We start from the raw sequence: 20491 nt of genomic DNA, 5'->3' as shown, positions 1-20491 counted from the left end.
AGGTGGGTCCAAATAAGAGTTGTGTACTGAAGGCCATGAGTGATTCTGGGTCTTGATGATCGATCGTATTTCTTTTTCACAGTAATACTTTCAGAGTGAAGAGGTCGCCAAAGAAATCTCCAACGTCTGACCCCTCCCAGGTGAGTACCTAATTCTCCATATCTGTGCCTCTCTCTGTACACTTGGCTCGCTCACTGTCTGTTTTTTCCCTTCTGACTCTGTCACTACCCTCTGTGTTGCAGGATCTTACGCCGGCAGATGAAGCTCCCTCTCTTCACCCACAGGACGACCACGCCACAGACGAGGAGAAGCTGGCCTCCTCCACCAGTCACAAGTGGGCAGCCCTGCCTGACATGGATGCAGATTTAAACTGTGACCAGCAAGACTTCCCTCAGCCATGCGACCTCACTTCCTTTGTTAACGAGAACAGTCTCCCTCATCCAGGTGAGGCTTTAGCTGTCGGACTTGCTTGGATTCCTACCTCCAGCCACAGTTGTCCAAAGAAATGCTAATAAAGATCAAAGCATAGCGCAGACAGCCAGTGCCCAAAGGAAATTCAAAGCTTATTTTTGGATTAACAGTCATGTACAGTTACCAGACACTTTACTATTATTCATCCAGCGACAGCATTGATTTTTGTTAGGGCAGTGAAATAAGCCTGCAGGCCCAGTACTCAATACCCTCTGACCTCCAGAAGAGCCTCCTCCTCCCAGAGGCTGTGTGGCTCAACACATCTGGGTCAGAGATGAAATAACTGCCTCAGCTTCTGATCCCATCAGTCCAGAGCTCAGCACTGGCTAGAAATCTCTCTCCATTTCTTCTTCTGTACCTAAAGTTTTGTTTTTTTCTTTCTGTGTCAGTGCAAGACTATGAAATTGAGTACATGGAGAAGATTGGCTCCGCTTCGCCTGTGAGTATCCAATGTTATTTAAAGAATTGTGAACTGTGAATATTTTATCTTATTTTAAGAATTAATCAAATGTTTGCTGTGGACCCCAGGAAGAGTAGCTGTGCTTAAGGGCACAGCTAATGGGAATCTTATAATAAACTAAACTAATCTATGCTAGTACCTTTTTATGTATAATGTTATTTGATATTAGAACTCAGAGTTAGAAAGTGTGTTTCTTCTTCTTCTTGTGTTTGTCTTGTAGCCACTGTCTGTCAAGAAGCCATCTTTGTATTTGAAGTTGGACTCAGTATCTGACAATTTAACCAAGAATACGTGTGATCATGGATCTGAGCCCAGCTCCCCCTGCACAGGGTACGACACATTCTACTACTACTTTACGATATGTTTTGTGTGTATTTTTTGTAGTTACTTTGCAGTGTTCACTGTATACTGTATCACATTGCAATTTGTAGCGCTTTACTGGTATATCTAGTTTGCCAATCGTAAACCATAATGATTTGGATTGCTAAATGCATGCAGACCAGCTGCTCCAGCAACGTGTTTCAGTAACAATCTCATCCATCATATGTAGTACATTACACGCCATGTCCCACTCTCTTACTGTGTGCAGGAGCTTTGAGGAGATGGAGGCCCAGATAACAGCAGGTATAAAGACACCTGTGCTGAGCTCTCGGTCGGGTCCTGAGGGCTCTGCTGGGGACAAGGGCAGGAAGAGAGAAAGCGAGGCACTCAGCCGAACACAGAGCGCAGAGAGGGATGAGCAGGTGAGCCAAAAGCCTTTTGTAAAGATTCAAACTGAGCAGTTATAGAAAAAAATACTGTTATTTCTGTGTCTTGTCAGTCACCATCATGTAAAGAGAATTTGTCAGTTTTGATTTTGTCACATTTACACTGTCATTGTTTAGTCACAAGGGGGAGAATGCCACACTGCTCATGCTTTATTGTAGGCCGTGACTTGTCACTGATAACACATGCTGCCACACTAGCTTCCCAGCTTGAAACCCAGTGACTCAGCTCCCAATGCACCCACTCAAACACTCAGTGCTTGCTTTGCCATGCTGACCCCTGCCCTCCTCCCTGCCCCGTGCCTATTCCTCCTGGTACCCCTGTAGCCCCCTAGCCAGGGCCCCGTGGAGGCCCCTGCTCCAGTCCTGGCAATGCCCCCGTTAGACAGGCTGTCTGAGTGTGACGACCTCCTGCAGTACCTGGAGCCTGACCTGGCTGAGACCAACCCCACCGCATTCGCCCAAAAACTACAGGTGTGTTGACAGACCAAACATGACCCCTCTTTGCCTCTGGTGGCCGAATTGTGACCCGGATATGTGACTGTGTGTGTTTTTATGTCAATCCTATTGTGTTACCTACATCCTGCCTTTTCATTTTCCCGTGTTTAACCTACTCCGCCACCTCAGTTGCAGTTTTTACAGTAACTTCTACTGTGTGAAATACTGTAGATTGATGGTGTGTGAAATGTAGACAGCAGCAAGTGTGTGCTCTCAACTCAAGTTTCTAAATGTTTTCCCTTTGCGCTCTCATCCTTGGGCCGCAAATCCCCTCCCTCACTCCTGAAATCCATCAATCCCCCAACACCCCCATCTGTGGGGCTCAGGAGGAGCTGGTGCTTGCTGCCCTGAGGATAGAGGCTCTGCAGGTAGCCAAAAACATCTCTCAGTGCCCCTCCCTCTCCACTGTAAACCCCCAGGTACTGCGCTAGAGTCGTGTGTACGTGTGTGCGTGTGTGTGTGTGCGCGCGCACGTGTGTGTGAGGAAAGAAGAAAGCTGCATCATGAATGACTGATTTTGGAAAAGCAGGTTTGTGTGTGTAAATTAGCTGTAGTGTGCGTGCATGTGTCTCAGCCTGCCTATCCCTCCCCCTAACACACCATTCTGAGTGTGACTGTGAACTCATGGCCTTATGAACATGGGGGCTGCACCACTACATCCGCAGTCCTCTTCAGTCTCCACATAGGAAATCTCTAACATGGCTTAATGCGCCCAGCTCCCCCCCCCCCCCCCCCCCCCCCCCCCCCCCCCCCCCCCCCGACAAGCAGCAAGCTCTTCCAGGTTGTCCCCTCACTGACAGAGTGCTGTACCCGCCCTGTTCCTTGCTATTATTATGCATGTTGGGCAACATGCATGTTGCCTGTTCATTAAGGGCTTACATAAGCATGAGTGTGACTGGGAATGTGTCACACTAGACTTAATATCAGCAGCGGAGGAGTTATATGGATATGACTCTCCTAGATATTTTTGTTGATGCTTTTCTATCATCCTCCCAAATCCCAGTCACATTCTTGTTTTGAGATTCGGCCCTTGTCCCAGACTAACAGAAATAACAAACAGGTACATCGGGTAGGTTATTAGTCTTCAGTTTGGCTGGAATTTTTGGTAGAACTTGTGCGGAAACGGCAAATAACGTGCATATAAGAATAGTGGGATTTTTCACTCGGCTCAATGACCAGTGGTGAATCTACATTTCATCATCAGTGGAAAAACTCTCATAAGAGTTGGAGCACGGTAGGTGCTTTCCGGTCCTCTTTCCCTCCAAGGCTCATGCTGTTGTCCCACACATTTTACAGTCTCGGCTCAAGAAACCCAGCTCTCGGCGTTGGAATATCAACGGGTCACCCTTACTCAAAGTAAGAGTAATATTATACCCCTGTGATCTGTCCTCGTCTTAATCTAACATTGCAGTCCAGGTATTTGGTCTTAAACACATTTAAAAAATTTTTTTAGCTCAGTACACCAGTACTATGGATTTGAAGTAACTGTGAGATTGAAGGTAAATTACGGCATTAACATCTCCGTTGTTTACGAGTGTGGGAATCACAGCCCTTTAATACATAGTACCTCCAATTTTGGAGTGTAGCAAAACAGGGCTATAATTCCTACGCTGTTTACCCATTGTGGATGTAAATGCCATCTAATTAAAGCTCAGCACTTTAATTTCCTAGTGCTGCAGAACAGAGCCAAAACAATTGTCTAAATACTTACAGACTGCACTGTATACTCTAACTCCTGTAAACCCCAGAAGTCCAAGACCTTTTTTTAAGGTCTCCCTTAATTTTAGCCGACTATAGCTGTACTTTGGCCCTGTGAGCAGATTAGTCCGAGTTGTGTTTTTGGCACTTAGTATCTCTGTTGTAGTCTTTAGACATCTACTACTGGGTTGCTTTTGTGTTTAACATAGTGTGTTTATTCAGGCTTCAACTGGTGTCTTCAGTTGTCCCTTTTTTTATCCACATTAAGTAGTTTTTTACCTCAAGTCAACAGTGTGTGATTTATGCCTATAGCAATCCTGAAAGGGACACTAAAATGTTTGCAATTTCCTTGACATGTAATCCAGGAGAATCTGGTAAAGGTGCTTTTTGTACAAGAACGAATTACCAACAGGGCAAAGCGAGTGACTGTCTGTCCCAGGGCCTAAGACTGTCAGGGGCCACAAAGGACCCAGTTTGTTTGTGTGGCGCTTACTTTGTGGTCATTTCATTACCAATTACAAATGTGTTCGAAAATATGCACCACCAAAGCACAATTAATAATTGGTGGTTGGTTTTAGGCCAAAAATAGATTGGGGCAATAGTTGCTCTTGGTAAATTGTTGGCTCTTTATAAATTATAGAGTGTGGTCTAGACCTGCGCTATCTGTAAAGTGTCCTGAGCTAACCACTGTTGTGATTTGACACTGTAAAATTAAATTAAACTGAATGTCAATAGGGGCTTCCAGCTAATTTCTGCCCCTAGCCCCCTTACGCAGCAGCAAGCATATACTCATGAGAACACACATTTATTCAGCATCACATTTTATTATACGTCATTCCAATTTATGCTACTGGCTTTTCATGCGGATTGTCTCTATAAGACAGAGAAGTAACTGTGTCATGAGTCAGACCACCACAGGACAGGTTTGGCCTGCTTTTCTTCAAGTTTTTGTTTAAATCTCCCTGAAGTGGGAGGGTAATCTCAATCACTACCTGATTAAAAGCAAAAGAGCATCATGATTACCTAAATTTGACTGGTATTTACCTTCAGTGGAAAAATGGAATTACTGCTCCAGCCAGACCAAACACTTCACTTTCTTTTCTGTGTATTAGTGGATCTCAGTCTCCTTGTCCCCTGTTGGATAAGCGCCCACCATTTCATCAAATCCTCCCAAAATCCAACTCTCCGAAGGATGACTAAATCCCTTTTAGAGCAGAGTTTTAAGGGACCAAAAATAGTACTAGAATAAAGATTGTTCTTGCATTTTGATATGAGGTTCTGTGTAAAGAGTTGTTGGTAGAGTATGGTCAGATTGCAACGGTCACATGAACACATGCATTATATACTTTGGTGTGTAGTGTCTCTCAGCACACAACACTATATCACAAGTATTTTTAATGATACATTCTGTACATTTCCTAGTTCACATCACATTATAGTCTTTGTAATTTTAAAATAATTGGGCAAATGCTGTAACAGGTTACAAGTATGAGTCTAGCCGCAACAGGTAAGACCACTATGTTGTGGTATGCATAAACATGAGACTAACATCTATTCCCCATGCTGCCCAGTCCGCTACCCTATCCTCCCTTTCCTGAATGGATATGTGTGATGCAGCCCTTGCTGTATCATCTGCTGCTCTCCTTCCTCTGTGCCTTGTCTGGACCCAATCACATTCAAGCTACTGCGATGAGCAGGTGATCATGAACGCTCAGTGGGGGGGCAGCATCAGCCAAATCACTTGGCTAATACTGTGGCAATGAAGACTGTTTCATCCAATCATGTGGCAGCTGACCAAGTCTTCAGGAACATCACAAGCCTGCCTCATTAACATACTGATTTTGCTGTGTGGTACATTTTGATGTAGTTTGTTGCTGCATTGTGGTTTGGTTAAGGAATGTGTGTGGGCCCAAGGGTGAGGGTGTCCCATCTGTAGCTCAGTCTGGTTTGTAACTAGTTATGTTTCCTTTCCTCTCCCGCCTCTACTCTGTTTCTTGGAAGCAGCACAGAGACGTGTCATCTCCAGTAGAAAGTGGCGTGTCCATGAACTCATTGTACACCAGGACCACCACCAGCTACATCGAAGGGGAGAGTCCCCACCTGCCCAGAGACCTGGACCACTCGCTGGGCATTGCACGAGAGGAGGTGCCCCCCAAAATGTTTCTTTTTATGCTATAAGTCGTATATACTGTCAATACTTCAATTCAACATCTCACACTTAACGGTTGTGTCACCCTACTCAGATTGTGACCAAGGAGAAAGAAGTGATGGAGTGGCAGAGGAAGTATGAAGACAGCAGACAGGAAGTGGTGGAGATGAGGTAAGAAGTTGCACCTCGGGTTGTCATTGCTAACGTCACAGTGACATCCCACCCATACACTACGGCATGGATTTAACACCTGCCTGTGTTTCTCTTAAATGCCTAATGTCTCATTTTCAGACCCCACCCATCTCCTTTTAACCTGTTAATAGGTTTAATCCCGCTTTAAGTGTAAAACAAAGCCACGGTTAACTGCAGAGTAGAGAGCCAGTTAAAGAAGTCCATCTGAGTTTTACTATCAGTATTGGTGTTAGTGGTGGAGGATAGAGGAATAGATGTGTTTGATATGAGATAGGTAAGTTATCCATGGGAAAAATGAGTTTAGGGCTTAAAATGTCATTTGGATAAAGCACCACCAACTGTCTTACATCATCTCAAAACTGGGATTAACTACATCATTTATGTCTACAGATGAACAATCTGTGTCCAACAAATGTGGGTTCAAGGAGATAGAGATACGCAGAACTGAGACAGCCGGTTGTGGGTGTGGGTCCAGCTGGCCACAGCTCTGTTAGTGTGGCTAAGACAGAGCTTAGTTCATTTGACTGATTGGCCTCAGGATAAGGAGGGGCTAAGAGGCTAAGGGGGAGGCATGGCTAATCAATCCTCTTACCTCTTGCATCCTGTTTATCCCAGTGTGGGGGAGTGTGGGGAAACTTCATGCAACAAGACTCAGATGGAAACTGGACACAGTGCAGATAAATAAGAGATAAAAAACTCTCTAACCCTATTACCCTATGTTGTAGGCTGGATAACAGTTTCTGTGTGTTTGTCGTTAACTACATTCTAAGAAAATATCAAAATAGCACATTTTTCATCCAACCTGGACTTATCAGAGGTTCCCAGCAGCATGAATGAAGTGTCAAAGTTATGACTGAAAGCACAAATCAGAAGGGCCAGATCCACAGCTGTCTGACTAATGTCCACACAGTTACAGCTATGTGTTTTTTTATTTAAACATCTTGATAACAAACAAACGGGCATGTATAGAAAACCTCTATTTTCATTGGTGGAGACAAATCGTCAAACTGATATAACCCCATCCATATACTAATGATCTACAATTTCTCATTCATAGGAGGATTGTTGCGGAGTATGAGAAGACCATTGCACAGATGATAGGTGAGTTCAATGTTAAAAACAGGTTTTCAGTAGCTCCCAAAACACAAGCATTGGTCCGAGGTCACTGGACCCCCTGTCTTTTCAGCACGCGTGCATTTTATTTCAACCCAATTAATTTTGATCCCTAACCTCTGCCACTACTTTTGGCTGCACTTGTTTATTTGCAAACTGACCAAAATGTACAGTATTTGTGTGCCCTACTCCATTGCCACTGATTTCAGAATTAAGTAGTCTTTTTATCCTCTGACACGAGCTAGCTTTGCTATGTGCTTGCTTTCATGTTTGATTGATATGAAGTGAATCATCGGAGGGGGAGGCGCTCCCCATTTGTCCACACATGTCCAGCTTCTCTGGGCTCATTCGATTTCAAATTGACTTGACATTATTCCTGCTCTCACATACATCTTCTTCGCCACCTGAGGATATGATTTGTTTTGCTGTTGTCTAATTTCATTTCTTACTCTCATTAAAGCACCGTCACAAAAAGCAACAATCTTTCTCTGATCGTGTGTAACACTCAGCTCTCACACGTGTCTTGCCCTCCCAGCTTGACTTAACACAGTCCCTTCTTTTCTGTTCTGCTCCCATCTTTGCTCCCCTTACTATTTGATTACCCTGACAGGCATGCCAGGTGAGTAACGCGGAACTGTCCTTCACATGTTTGTGTCAGCTTACATCTCCCCACCCGTCCGTCACAGAGGGGAGCAGACGTGCTCACTTTCTTCATCTCATCCAGTGACGTTTTGCTTGTCCATTTTGTTGCGTTTCATCGCGTATATTGAGACACTGTATTTTCTTTGAATAGATAAAACTAATCATTTGGCATTTACTTCGTGCAATTCAGTTGCTGATATTAAATACAACATTATAGAAACCTTTTAGGTGTACATACAGGCCTACCTTAACACACACATCTGCACTTAGCTTCTGTACTGTAGATGGTTGCAAAAGTCATTCACTCAGACTTAGTGAGTTAAGCAATTTTGTCATTTTAGCTTTTGACAGAAAAGGGAATCTGGGAGGGGGCTGAAATACTTCGTAAGCTTTGTAATTAAATACTGAAGGGTCTGGAAGCCACTCAAAGCAAACCAGCTGCCAGCTCGGTTTCTATGGCGCACAGGTCTCTCCCTACTATTTGATTGTCCCATTGTTAAGTGTTTATGTTTGCATGCTACAGAAATACCCATATAATGTAATATAAAATGCTGTTAAGTTGTCAAATCCACAAATTCATTTTTTGATATATTGTCAAAATGTGTTTGTTTGTACGTGTGAGTATGAGTGAGAGCAGACTCTCCAGTACATAGACCAATAATCTGATCTACAGTATGTGTGTGTGTGTGTGTGTGTGTGTGTGTGTCCATCAGAGGATGACCAGAAAGAGAAGTCTCTCTCCCACCACACCATCCAGCAGCTGATCATGGAGAAGGATCAGGCCTTGTCCGACCTCAACTCCGTTGAAAAGTCTCTGGCTGACCTCTTCCGACGTTACGAGAAAATGAAAGATGTCCTGGAGGGCTTCCGCAAGGTGACTCTTTCCCATCTAATGAGCATTTTCAGCATGAGTGATCTTGTACATTTAAAATGAGAGTTAAGATGACATGCCCTTCCTGGATAACTTTAACAGCCAACCAGTGTGAGTGATTGCCTCCTTAATTTATTTATTTTTTACCCTTTAAAAAAAAAAAAATTGTAGTTGTCAATTTTTATTTTGTATTCATTTGAATTGTCCATCTGTCCTATTATACACCATTGTTGCTGTTATAATGCAACATTCAATAAAAAATAACCGGCCTTGAAAATGATCTAAGATTTTTGCATGAGAATCCTTAGTGCAACCATTTAAAACATTTCTTACTCAACTCAGAATGAAGAAGTTCTAAAGAAATGCGCCCAGGAGTATTTGTCAAGGGTCCGCAAAGAGGAACAGCGCTATCAAGCGCTGAAGATTCATGCAGAGGAGAAACTTGACAGGTGAGTCTCATTATCTGCGGTTTATTCCACCATGACCGCATTTTCCCTAATTAGAAAACAGCACAATACACACTTACTACACAATAACCCGATGCCCAGCTTGAATATGTTTGGATGTCGGCCAATGTAATTAGCTGTTCCTATAGATTACTTATATTCCATCTATATGGCATTTCTAAAGATTCACTTTGTATTGGCTTTGCAACTCTGCTTTCTGGGCTTATGGGGGTTACAGAGAGGTGATTTGATTTGCATTGTTGTATCTCGTGTGTGTTTCCAGGGCCAATGCAGACATAGCTCATGTGCGTGCCAAGGCCATGCAGGAGCAGGCCGCCCACCAGGCCAGTTTGAGGAAGGAGCAGATGAAGGTGGACTCTCTGGAGCGCACTTTGGAGCAAAAGGTCAGTCCGAATTCCTTAATTCAGATGTGAAATCATTTGAAAGTATCCATGCGAACAAGTATTTACCGTTATGTCAACCATTGTTTAACAGAACAAAGAGATCGAGGAGCTGACAAAGATCTGTGATGAGCTGATCGCCAAGATGGGACGGAGTTAGCGAACACACCAAATCTCACAGAGAAAAGGAGCGGCTGTGGAAAAAGAAAACTACTTAAAATAAAATATAGCAGATCGGTAATATCCACCATCTCTTCCAAAGACTGATGGACATTTAAGGCCAAAATGGTCTTTGGGTTAAATTGCCTACTGACTTTGTGTATACAGGATCCACAGGAATGGCTTTTTCTCCTTATCACTCATTTTTTTGTGTATCAGTGTATTGTACTGTATCGGGGGTCTGTTTTAAAGTTTTAGAAAATGTATCATATCACTAATGAGTGCTTCTGTGTGTGTGAGTGTGTGAGTGTGTGTATGATAACGAGAAAGCTCGAGCAGTGTTTGTGGGTTAAATGGTCTAAAATGATGTTGCCATGACAGCCACTGAGGGAGAGGACAGTGAACCCGTTCCTGTTGTTTCCTCTTGATACGAGAACAAGATAGACTTTGACAAAGAGTAACAGAGATTTAGATACATTCATAAAATGTTAATACACCACTAAGAACACAAAATATCACAATAATAAGTGCATGTTGGGAAATAAAGGAGAAGTGGTACTGTTATATGTTTGTATATACTGTAGGAAATTCCAAGTATGTAAAAGATTCCTCTGCATTTTTGATAGTTATCCTGTCATCCTCGGCTCGCTCCCCTCATGTAACCTTGTAGATATTTGTCATACTTGTCATAGCTTTCTCGAGGAAATTGTGCAACTATTTTTTGGGATTTTATTTTGATATAAAGCAAACTAATTGTGACCTTATTCAGTTGTGACCAGGAGTGATTTAATTGTGGATGGATATGTCTTGCTGTGGTCGTTGTGTCACACTGAGGAATAAATTCTCTGCACAGCTGCTGTACAGCATCTGCTTCCAAAGTGCAATAAAAGATGGCAATACAGCACACTGTGTTCACTGATGATGTGTTTTCTCATGAGCTGAGTTGCTCTGGCATGACCAAGGATAAATCAGGTGTGAGTCATTTGTTTTTAGGTTTCTTTTCTACTTTTTATTTTGGGGTGAATGTTTTCCTTTTCTCTTAATTTAGATCTTTGATTCCCAATCAGGGGCATGTGGAAAGATGATCATTTCTAAAATAACAAATAATGATTTGGTAAAATACACCTATTTATCAACATATTTTTTTCAATTGTAAAATATACACAAATAGAATTAGAATTAACTGTGAGGCTGATCTTTAGCATATGTATTGCCTCAGTAACTAATGAATTAGCAGCTACACTAACCCAACTGCACAGGACATGGCTTCCCACCAAGTGTTGCAATGATTGAGTTGAGACAAGTTAACCTAACAGAGATCATTGAAAGTAAGGCATAAATGATTAAGAATCAAGCTTCTGCCACTCTAAGTGGTAGTAGTATGAATGCAAACTTCCAGACCATGTGTGAAAAAATATACTATAAAAAATACTATACCACTTGTATATAATAAAACGTGTTAAACAAGTTTAAAATATATTTGAAAGAACGTTTAACCTGACAGGGCTGTGCGATGTTCAATAACATTTATAACATATTTAGGATAGCCATGCTGTTGAGGCAAATGACAGTCAACCTGAGGTGATTTAATGCAATTTATGGAACTGTAATGTAGGGTATATTATTTGTAATTCTAAATACAGAGGTAATCATTCTGAAAGTCCAACTGAAGAAGTGGCCACATTTATATCAACTACATCCCTATGGATTTAGGAAATGTCTGCATAAACGGCAACAAAATGTTGCTTAACACTCCTCTCACACAGGCAAAGTACATCACAGAATGAACCTGGCACTGACAACACTAAATTGACACTTGTAGGGTCACAATGCCAGTTGAAGTTCAGAGATCAGCTTTGTAGCGTAGCAGGATGAAGTAAGGCTGGGCCAGCTGGGGACAGGGACAAGAAAGGGAAGAGGATGGGTGTGGCTCGAGAACCGTGGTGAGGTGAGAGCCACGGGATGAATCCTTTTGTCTCTCCAGGCAGAGGAGCAACTAGAGCTGTGGGCCCCAGTGGAGGGGTGCTAATCTCCTGGCCAGTGCAGGAGGGGATATTAGCTCATCTGATAGCTCCGATTAAGCTCAGGGGGCTTTAAGCGCAAACAAACTGCTTTTCATTGTGTTGTCACGACGACCGAGGACCACCAGCACCATGAGAGCTGTCCAGTACTGCCCGCTGCTCCTGTTGTCCCTGGTCCTGCTAGCCACCAACAGTAAGTTCCTGTCTTCACCTCATCCTTTCACCCCTTTAGACATCTGCTCAGCTCTACCCTCTGTCCACCTGTCCTTCTGACTTGGTCTGTGTCTTTCTTCACATACTCTTCTCTCTTGCCACTCCTGAATTTTCAAGAATAGTTAGCATTAGTTTGTTTTTCTGCGTGTCTGTCTTTTCTTAAGAGGCAGCTTCCTGTTGAACAAATACACTTTGCTCTCACACTGTCACACACAAGGACAGGACATTTTGGACATGACAACACAGTAATCCTTTTTTTTTTAAATGCCTTGCATAAAAAAGCTGTTTTGCATTGACACCTTCTAATGACACTTTTTATCATGTTATTTCTCAGGTAATTGTCCTGAGTGTGTCATCCTCCTCTATGACAAGCATGCAATCCCAGCAGCTAATCTTTTAATAGGCCTGGAGGCTAATGCTTGCAGCATGTGTGTGGAGCGTCTGTGCTGTGGGGATAGATTGGGGTCAACTGGAAACGGCAGGGGGTATTTATATGTCATGTCAACATACAGAGGGGAATACAAGACGCAAAGAAATGAGTCTAACCGCTCAAATTCATACAAAAAAAAGCTTGGTTTGCTGTTTCATTTTATTGTTTTACTGCTAAGTATGTGCTTTTATCAGTCAGAAAGGGTGAAAGTCTGACATTTCAGTCTTGTATTACTCTAATTAAACTCTTCTTCTTATTGATTTTTTCACCATTACCATTTCACATCTCTGATCTATACTTGAATGGACACAACACTGTGTCTCTGATCAACTTTTCTGTCCACATCATATCCGGATGATAAATCCAGTGTTGAATGATGTAATTCTCACGGCCAAGACAAGTGATGTGCTGCTCCAAAAAATTGTTTGAAGCTTTCAGTGATTCCTTTAAGCACAGCTCAATTTGATCCTCTCGGGAAGCAGCTTTAAAGGCTGTTTCAAAGAGCCATTTTTTTAGAATTTAGGAGACGGATGTAGGTTTTCAAAAGGAAGTGTTGAAGTGATATTTCAAAGGTCAGCTAGTTCTCAAATAAGCGCTCCATCCTCTGGAGAGCTTTACAAGGACATTTGAGTGTTTTATGTGCTGAAGCGGGACCCTGCAGCTTCCGCTGAAGGTTAGAAAGATGTCTTTTTAAATCAGTGTTCAGAGTTTTATTCTTTGCTTGATTAAGGGACGATTTCCGTAAATTAAGTGATTAGTGAGTGCTCTCTTTTCACTGAACTCTCACTGTGCCTGTGGGACAACGTCATACCTCAGTCACCCAGACGTGTGTGTGTGTGTACATGCTCATCAAACCCGTAGAGCCAGTGTTGATAAAGGGTAAAGATTTCCAGAGTTGAGGCCCTTGTAGAGATCTTAACAACATTATAATAAATATGACTGAGTTAGTTTGAGTGTGCAACAATGTAATGCCGTCTTTACCATGCCAGAGAACCACTTTTACCAGTGTCTAGCAGCAGTGACATTAGCAGCATTAAAAAACAACAACAAACAACTAGTCAAAGCGTTTTTTACATAGTAAAGAATATTCACCGTTCACACACTGTGGCCGAGGCTGCCGTACAAGGTGTCACCTGCTCATCAGATAAACACTCACACACATTCACACTCCAGTGGCACAGCATCACGGGCAACTCGGGGTTCAGTGTCCTGCCCAAGGACACTTTTGACATGGGACTGAGCATTGAAAGTAGTCAATACATCTGACACAAAGCATTCATTTTAATCATTCAGTTAAGATATTTGGGGGGAAATCCTACATTTGCATCATAAACAGTTCCCATAACACCAGGTCAGTCTATGAATAACACAGGGCTGGCATTTAAAACACGTTGTGCTGTATTTCCCTTTAAATGTGCTCCAGAACAGCCTATTCTGGTTTAATAATGTTTCTAGGTGGCTTCTCTGTCATTAACTTTCCAATTTATAAAGTATATAAGTGTATTTGCACACCTTTTTCAAGTTATGACATATTCACTGCTTTAGAAACTGAGAACATGCCATGATGTTTTGATTGTAGTGCTTTAGTAAGTGTGCTCTGTTGTTTCCTTTAGGTACAGCTCTGCGATGTTATACCTGTATGGGCTCTAATAACGCTGACTGCAACCGGCAAGGCTCCAAATCTTGTCCCAGCTACTCGGATGCCTGCGCTGTGGTGGTGGGCCATGACAGTGAGTCCAACAGTGACAGTGTAGTAGCCTTTCTTTTACTAGTTCTCTTTCTACCATCAATAAAGCTCAACTTTTTTCTTCTTCTGTATGTGTATCTGTGTGTGAGCATGTGTGCGTGTGTGTTTAACAGAGGACAGGCTGCTGTCTGGAGACATCCCAGTCAGCAGGGGGTCCGAGGCTTTTAAGGAAATGAAGAGCTTTGCCGCTTCTACTTAATCAATATCCTTACTTAGGAAACCATGTGTTCATGTCACAGAAACAAGTCCTCTTTGCAAATTTAACTCAGTTTAAAAATAACCCTGCACAAGGTTAGAATTTTACATGAAATATATTTATTAATCATCAAAAAGTGGTGCAACAGTATAGACCATCCATCATCCTTTCTGTAAATGAGACACTGGAGATGCACCAGTCTTCCCAAATTAAAGGCAGCGTTGTTAACTACTATACATACTGTACATTTTTTTATATATTGTTTGAAATAGTCTTTACACCACAAAAGCAATTAATAAGTTATGGGCTCTGAAAAAGGAGCGAAAAAGATCTCTTATCTAAAGCAGCTGTAATGCTGTAGACAGTAAAAATGCCTCCTTGCCCGGCAACGCGTATTCTACCCCTCCCGTGTACGAGCCTGAGCTCAATGCACGCTGTCGCTGCATTTCTAACAGTCGTCACGTTTGTTTAAAACATTTGGTATTATAATATTAGGTTGTTTGCTTACACGAGACATGAAGTAAAATTGCGGCCCTTTCTCCACTCTGCAACCTTGCTTTTTAAATTATGATAAAGTCAAATTAAAAGTGACTAAATCTAAAATGAAAGATGACTAGATTGTGAAAGACCACAGCTTAACAGCCTGGCTGAATCAACAGCAAGTTCAATCAAATGTATATTGGTCCGTGTAAGATTGCTGCCACACCAGTGTGACTGACTTCTAATGCTGTCTGTTTTGTCAGGTGGGGTGATGAAGTCGTGCTCCTACAAGTCTTTCTGTAGTCAGGCCAACAGCCAGGGCTACAGGGCGCCGGGTGTCAGAGTTCACTGCTGCTACGGCGACGACTGCAATGTGACCAGCGTTGCCTCGCGGCGAGGACCAAACTATCTGCTGCTGTTTCTGCCTTTGTTCTTCCACTGCTTTTCCAAGTAAACAGACATACTGCTCGACTTCACCATGCCAACAAGTATCCATCTGCAACAAAAAATGCCAACTACTGTTGTTCTAATTTACTCCAAAAATGCCAAATAACTATGCCTAATTACACGCTACATGCCGTACTACCATTCAACTCTGGTTTGATTGACCTTATTTATCCAAACAGAAGCCTATACATGAAGGAGTTACTCTGCAGGAGCTTTAAGGTGCCAGGTGGGACTGAATTATACACACCATGTTGGATTGAATCCATTAAGCAATACTCAAGTAGATGTGTCTTTCTATGGAATGCACTAAGCCAGTAACTAGAGGACCCTACGTGACATGCTTAAATAACAGGCAGAGATAATTTATTAGAATTCATTTCTCATTTGTTTCCTACATTAAAGAGGATAATATGCTGTTTATCAGTTTCATCAGCATGCAATGTGTGAAACTACAGGATAATAGAAACAATACCATCTCTTTCAGTGCTTACTAATGCCCCAGTTAGGTTGGACTGCGGTCTCTGTCTTCTTTTTCACCTACAAACCTTTACACCCAAGGAGCTCAGCTGGTGTTGCAGCAGATGTTCCTGTGGCTAAATATGGCACCAAGAGCACAATCAGCTGGTGTGTCATTACAGCATTAGCGTTCTAGTTGTGAGTCCCACTTCTGACCAGCTGTGGGAGATATTAGAGATTAACCTGTTCCGTGAGTTAATCCACTGCGTTTGAGGATGGCCTATAAGTAGAGGCTACTGTATATATTGTATAGAATATTAAATAAAAAAAGTGAATAATGTCAATTTGGTGGCAAATACAGTTTATTGTGTAATTTTCTTTTGCAGTATTGTTCTTGGAACTCATGTTAGGAAATTCAATTTCAAAGACCATGTTTCACCATGTATATTAAAAACAAACGCTGGCTGCTGGTGTCTTTAAAATGAACAAGTGAGGAGTTACAGTATACCATAAATCCTAGAAAATTGCACACTCAAATATTCTGATCATTTTGCTTATTTTCTATACATTCTCTCTCTCTCTCTCTCTCTCTCTATATATATATATATATATATATATATATATATATATATATATATAAATTAAATTGTAATGTAATTTAACCTAAAAACACTTGCCCATCCCTATGTCGCTGTACATACCATTCTAAGGAAATATTCTACCATTGAATGGCACACCAGAGCTGATTCTGAATGTACAGACCAAATAATGAAAATGTTGACATTCATAATTCAATGAAATTACAATCAATGTAAACTTATTTTGTTACCGCCTCTGTGTGTATGTAATCATTTCAGTTTTGAAATGAAAATCTTCTCAAAACAAGCTGAAAGAGGATGACTTATGTGACTTAGCTCTGTGTGACATACTCCACACAGCTGACTCATTAGATAGACCTTTGTGTAACAAAATATACAGACATTAACACAGTAGGAATATGAAACGTGTATTATCCAAATCTGCATCCCATTATTAAATGGGATGCAGATTTTTTTGTTGTTTTGTCAGTGGGAGTATTGTAGGCCTACATGTTTCAAAATGTATCCTTTATTTTCTTTCCAGAATCCATATTATTTTAAAGAAAAAAGGTTGCATCAATCTTAATTTGAATTTTTACTTTTAATGGTGTTTAATGCACCACCCGGCCAGCATGCTAAGTGATCCAAATCAAACACACCCAACAGGTGCTGGGAGTCGCTAACATGCTACATGCTGTCATGGTAACGTGTGGGTTCTCTGTGGTACCTCTGCCTTCTGTGAGGTGTGTGAGGATTTAAGATTGTGACTGTTACTCTCTATCACAGTTGGGACCTATAACAGCTTCTTTCGGCTCAAAAATGTTTTCCAACAGAGAAGGCTGCGTTCAGACAGGTGAGTTCACTGCACGCACAACTTAGCGTTGTGTGCACGTTGGTGTGTAAATTCTGTGACGTTTTCCCTTTGCTTGAACGTGTGTGTTTGTGGCTGCAGCTGCTATGAAGTTTATTGTTTATCTATGTTGCTTTTGTGATGGTTTATTCCACTGTTGATTCTAAAAAGTGACAGGTTATTTTAATTCATGTGGTTGAATATCGCTTGCATCACCCGCCGTGGTGTCATAGGCCTATGTTTTATCTAATGTCGCTCATAATTTCAATGTGAGTTTTGTATCTTTTCTGGTAAATTCTAGTGAGGCTACACGGATGACAGTGGTAGGCACTAGGGCTAGAATTTAAAATCAGATGTGCACAGGCTGCAAAGTGGAATCTAAAAAATAAATAAAAGAGTAATATAGATAGTGTGGGTTTGGACATGAGTGCCTCGTTGTGTGATGTGTATACGTTGAAATGTTACTGTGCTGTATTTTGTAGCCTACATTTTACCCCCCTTTACTAACCGTAGGCCTACATTTCAACTGACTTACCTCTGACCTCTCGTCCAGCACCAACAGGAGGTTCATCTTTGTGGTTTTTGAGTAAAACAACACTATACTGGCCAGGTCTCCCTTGTAAAAGAGATTTTTAATCTCAATGGGTATTACCTGGTTAAATAAAGGATAAATAAATTAAAAAAAAATACTAGGATGAAATATGACAGGGTGCCCCTCTCAATGAATTGTACTAACTAGTGTTCCTCTGACTTGTCTTGTGATCATGTGAAATCATTTGTACTGGGGTTGAATTTATGGTAATAAAATGAGATACAAATGAGAAGATATTTAAGGAAAATGTAATTTATCTGAATTCTTCCAGTGACTGTGTTTATATGAACATTACCAAACAACTACCCCCACATAAAGTGGCACATTAAAAAATGTCTTGACTGTCTCAGTAGTTGCAAACCCAAATATAACAGCTGGCATACAGCAGCTGCTCTTAGGCTGAACCATGATATACATGTACTATATATATATATATATATATATATATATATATATATATATATATATATATATATATATATATATATATATATATTATAAAAGTGACATCTGCTGCATGCACTGATCATATTCACTACTTACAGTACCACTTACTAAGACACATTAATAGCTGGATATGATAAACTGCCAATGTAATAAACATGAATAGACTGAAAACATATACATAACATTTGAAATGACATTTGGACTATGTTGTGTACGTACAAAAAGCTAAACATGATTAGCACGATTCTTTCATAACAACAGAAAGGGGGTTCTTAGTAATATGTGAGGTTAGAAAAATCTAATGGATAAGAAATCACAATTTCTTGCATAACATGGCGCTGTCCATCCATTTCTGTGTGAGTGTGTCCAGCACCTTTTTTTCCCAGCATGTCTGCGCTTGTAGTCCACACTGCCTCCACCGTGAGGCAGTCTAGCCACATTTTTGACTTCCGCAGATGCTGTCAAATCTACAAGGCTATGGCAATTCATATTGACCAACCACACCTCAAGGGTATTGCTGAGATTGGCTTGAGTCAATAGTGATATTAATGCACTGTTTTATTGCTGTCTGCTGGGGTTTGTACTTAATTTAAAAACGTGAAAACTCTCCCCCTCTGCTTTATGCTTTGACTGACTCACTCTTTCTGTTTCCTTTTCCTCCTGCTGCTCTCTCCTTTGACAGGCAGGTGTGAGAGTGTGAACACACTGCCCTGGAGGGGGATAGGCACTGACCCCAAACTGTGAGTCTCCTGGTTCAACAGGAGCCTGTACTGGGTGCTCACATCCTCAGACAGCCAAGAGAGCGGCTCCACGTCAGCCCAAATCAGCTTCATTTGAAGGCTTCTTCACCTTAATTGGGGTGGGGGGGGGGGAGTTTGCATAAACCTAAAGGGCTGATGGAGGGTCGACGGGTCAAGGCGCTGCTGAGATGTAGGGTGGGGGTGTCTGAAGTTTGTCTTTTGGGGATCACAGTTCAATTCAGGCTGTTCAACAGTGTTACGTTCACGATTCACTTAAGTGGACTGTTTGTGCACTGTGCAATGTCCCTGCAGCATTATTGTTGTGTGTGTGGATAACGTTTCTTACTTGATGGAGCATTCAAAAGTGCAATGATGGCCAAAGCTTCTGTTGAATTAGAGCGTTCTAGAGAATTAGAGCTTGGACAATAACGCCAGTCACTGTATTGCCAATGTTTAAGCCATCTGAGCTAGAACTAAAGGTCATCGCCATGGCAACTTTGCTGTTAAAATTGGAGTATGTTTAATCCCAATCCTCTGGCACCTGAAGACATTATCGCTGCAAATCCCACCGTCAGTCATCAAAGTGATGAACCGGCTGCCCTTTAAGGGAGGCTGTGCGAGAGCAACAAGGCTGGAGAAGACTTGCCTCTACAGTGGCTTCTAAAGTTAACCAGACAGCTTTCACTCCTCGTGAATGCCACTGAATGTCCCACACGTTATCCGTGATTATATTTGGTGTGTGTGGGTTTGTGTGTGTTTTGCTTGTTATCAGAGAGGATTTATCCATTGTTGAGTGTGTGCCCTGGTAGATGGACGTCTTTCTGAGAAACTCGCCTACCGTCACAAACCGTCACGCTTTTGCTGAGAGATTGTCTGTCTGCGGCCTTCGTTTCATTTTTTTTCCTGATATTTATTTGGCTGGTGTATTGATTGCGTGACCTGTTTGTAAAGACAGCCGGCTGCTCCAGAACTGATTAGACTGGTCAATACAAGAGGTAAAAAATGCATACACTTGTAATTTAGGAAGGTGGTTGTGTTTTCCAATATTTATCAATTTTTTTGTTTTTGTTTTTTTTGGTTGTGCTGAAATCACCTCTGAATAAATTGGGACGATGACATGAGGCAGATGGCTGTTGTTGAAGACTCTCCCTGACAGGGAAATGAACTTATGAACCATCAGTGGTATCCATCCCCCGGAGAAAGAGCAGTTTTTAGGTTGTCCCAGACAACTGTCAGACTGTCTTGGCAACGCTAAGCTGTGGATGCACCCCCTTAAAAATAACCAACAGTTAAAAAAAAACAACAACGAATGAATTGTGTGTCCAGGGCAACAATTTACCTTTTAAATCACTGATCATCTGCTTTCATCCCAGTGACAGCCACCACAACTGACTCAGATGGACATGAGGACCACCGGTGGCAAAAACAAA

The 20491-nt window shown here is 41.7% G+C and overlaps 2 protein-coding genes across 21 annotated transcripts in view; both read left to right on the top strand.

Annotated features, from left to right (window-relative positions):
* tacc2 (transforming, acidic coiled-coil containing protein 2) overlaps positions 1-10768 on the top strand; it is a 50707-nt gene extending 39939 nt beyond the window's left edge. For 12 of the 19 annotated variants that reach the window (XM_034897449.1, XM_034897448.1, XM_034897447.1 and 9 more), the window contains 16 exons: positions 83-140; positions 243-444; positions 861-910; positions 1152-1261; positions 1521-1674; positions 2023-2169; positions 2520-2612; positions 3490-3549; positions 5896-6036; positions 6135-6211; positions 7290-7333; positions 7956-7964; positions 8701-8861; positions 9201-9307; positions 9588-9708; positions 9800-10768. In XM_034897449.1, coding sequence (XP_034753340.1) covers positions 83-140; positions 243-444; positions 861-910; positions 1152-1261; positions 1521-1674; positions 2023-2169; positions 2520-2612; positions 3490-3549; positions 5896-6036; positions 6135-6211; positions 7290-7333; positions 7956-7964; positions 8701-8861; positions 9201-9307; positions 9588-9708; positions 9800-9865 — 1600 coding nt within the window. In that variant the 3' untranslated portion in view covers positions 9866-10768. The remainder of the gene's footprint in view (positions 1-82; positions 141-242; positions 445-860; positions 911-1151; positions 1262-1520; positions 1675-2022; positions 2170-2519; positions 2613-3489; positions 3550-5895; positions 6037-6134; positions 6212-7289; positions 7334-7955; positions 7965-8700; positions 8862-9200; positions 9308-9587; positions 9709-9799) is intronic. The other 7 variants (XM_034897450.1, XM_034897436.1, XM_034897441.1 and 4 more) reach the window with 6 other exon arrangements.
* Positions 10769-11738: 970 nt separating this feature from the next.
* Positions 11739-16317, top strand: ly6pge (lymphocyte antigen 6 family member pge). Of its 2 annotated transcripts, none has more exons than XM_034897556.1 (3): positions 11739-12078; positions 14142-14276; positions 15215-16317. In XM_034897556.1, exons 1-3 carry the CDS (start codon positions 12018-12020, stop codon positions 15403-15405), a joined length of 387 nt encoding a protein of 128 aa, XP_034753447.1. In that variant the 5' UTR covers positions 11739-12017; the 3' UTR covers positions 15406-16317. The 2 variants fall into 2 exon arrangements, with proteins under 2 accessions (XP_034753447.1, XP_034753448.1); XM_034897557.1 differs by having other exon boundaries at positions 11754-12078; positions 14142-14258.
* Positions 16318-20491: the final 4174 nt, after the last annotated feature.

This window comes from Etheostoma cragini, chromosome 17, assembly GCF_013103735.1.
Source record: "Etheostoma cragini isolate CJK2018 chromosome 17, CSU_Ecrag_1.0, whole genome shotgun sequence".
NCBI classification, from domain to species: Eukaryota; Metazoa; Chordata; class Actinopteri; order Perciformes; family Percidae; genus Etheostoma; species Etheostoma cragini.
The sequence above is the reverse complement of the archived record's forward strand: the minus strand, read 5'-3'. Positions and strand labels throughout refer to the sequence as shown.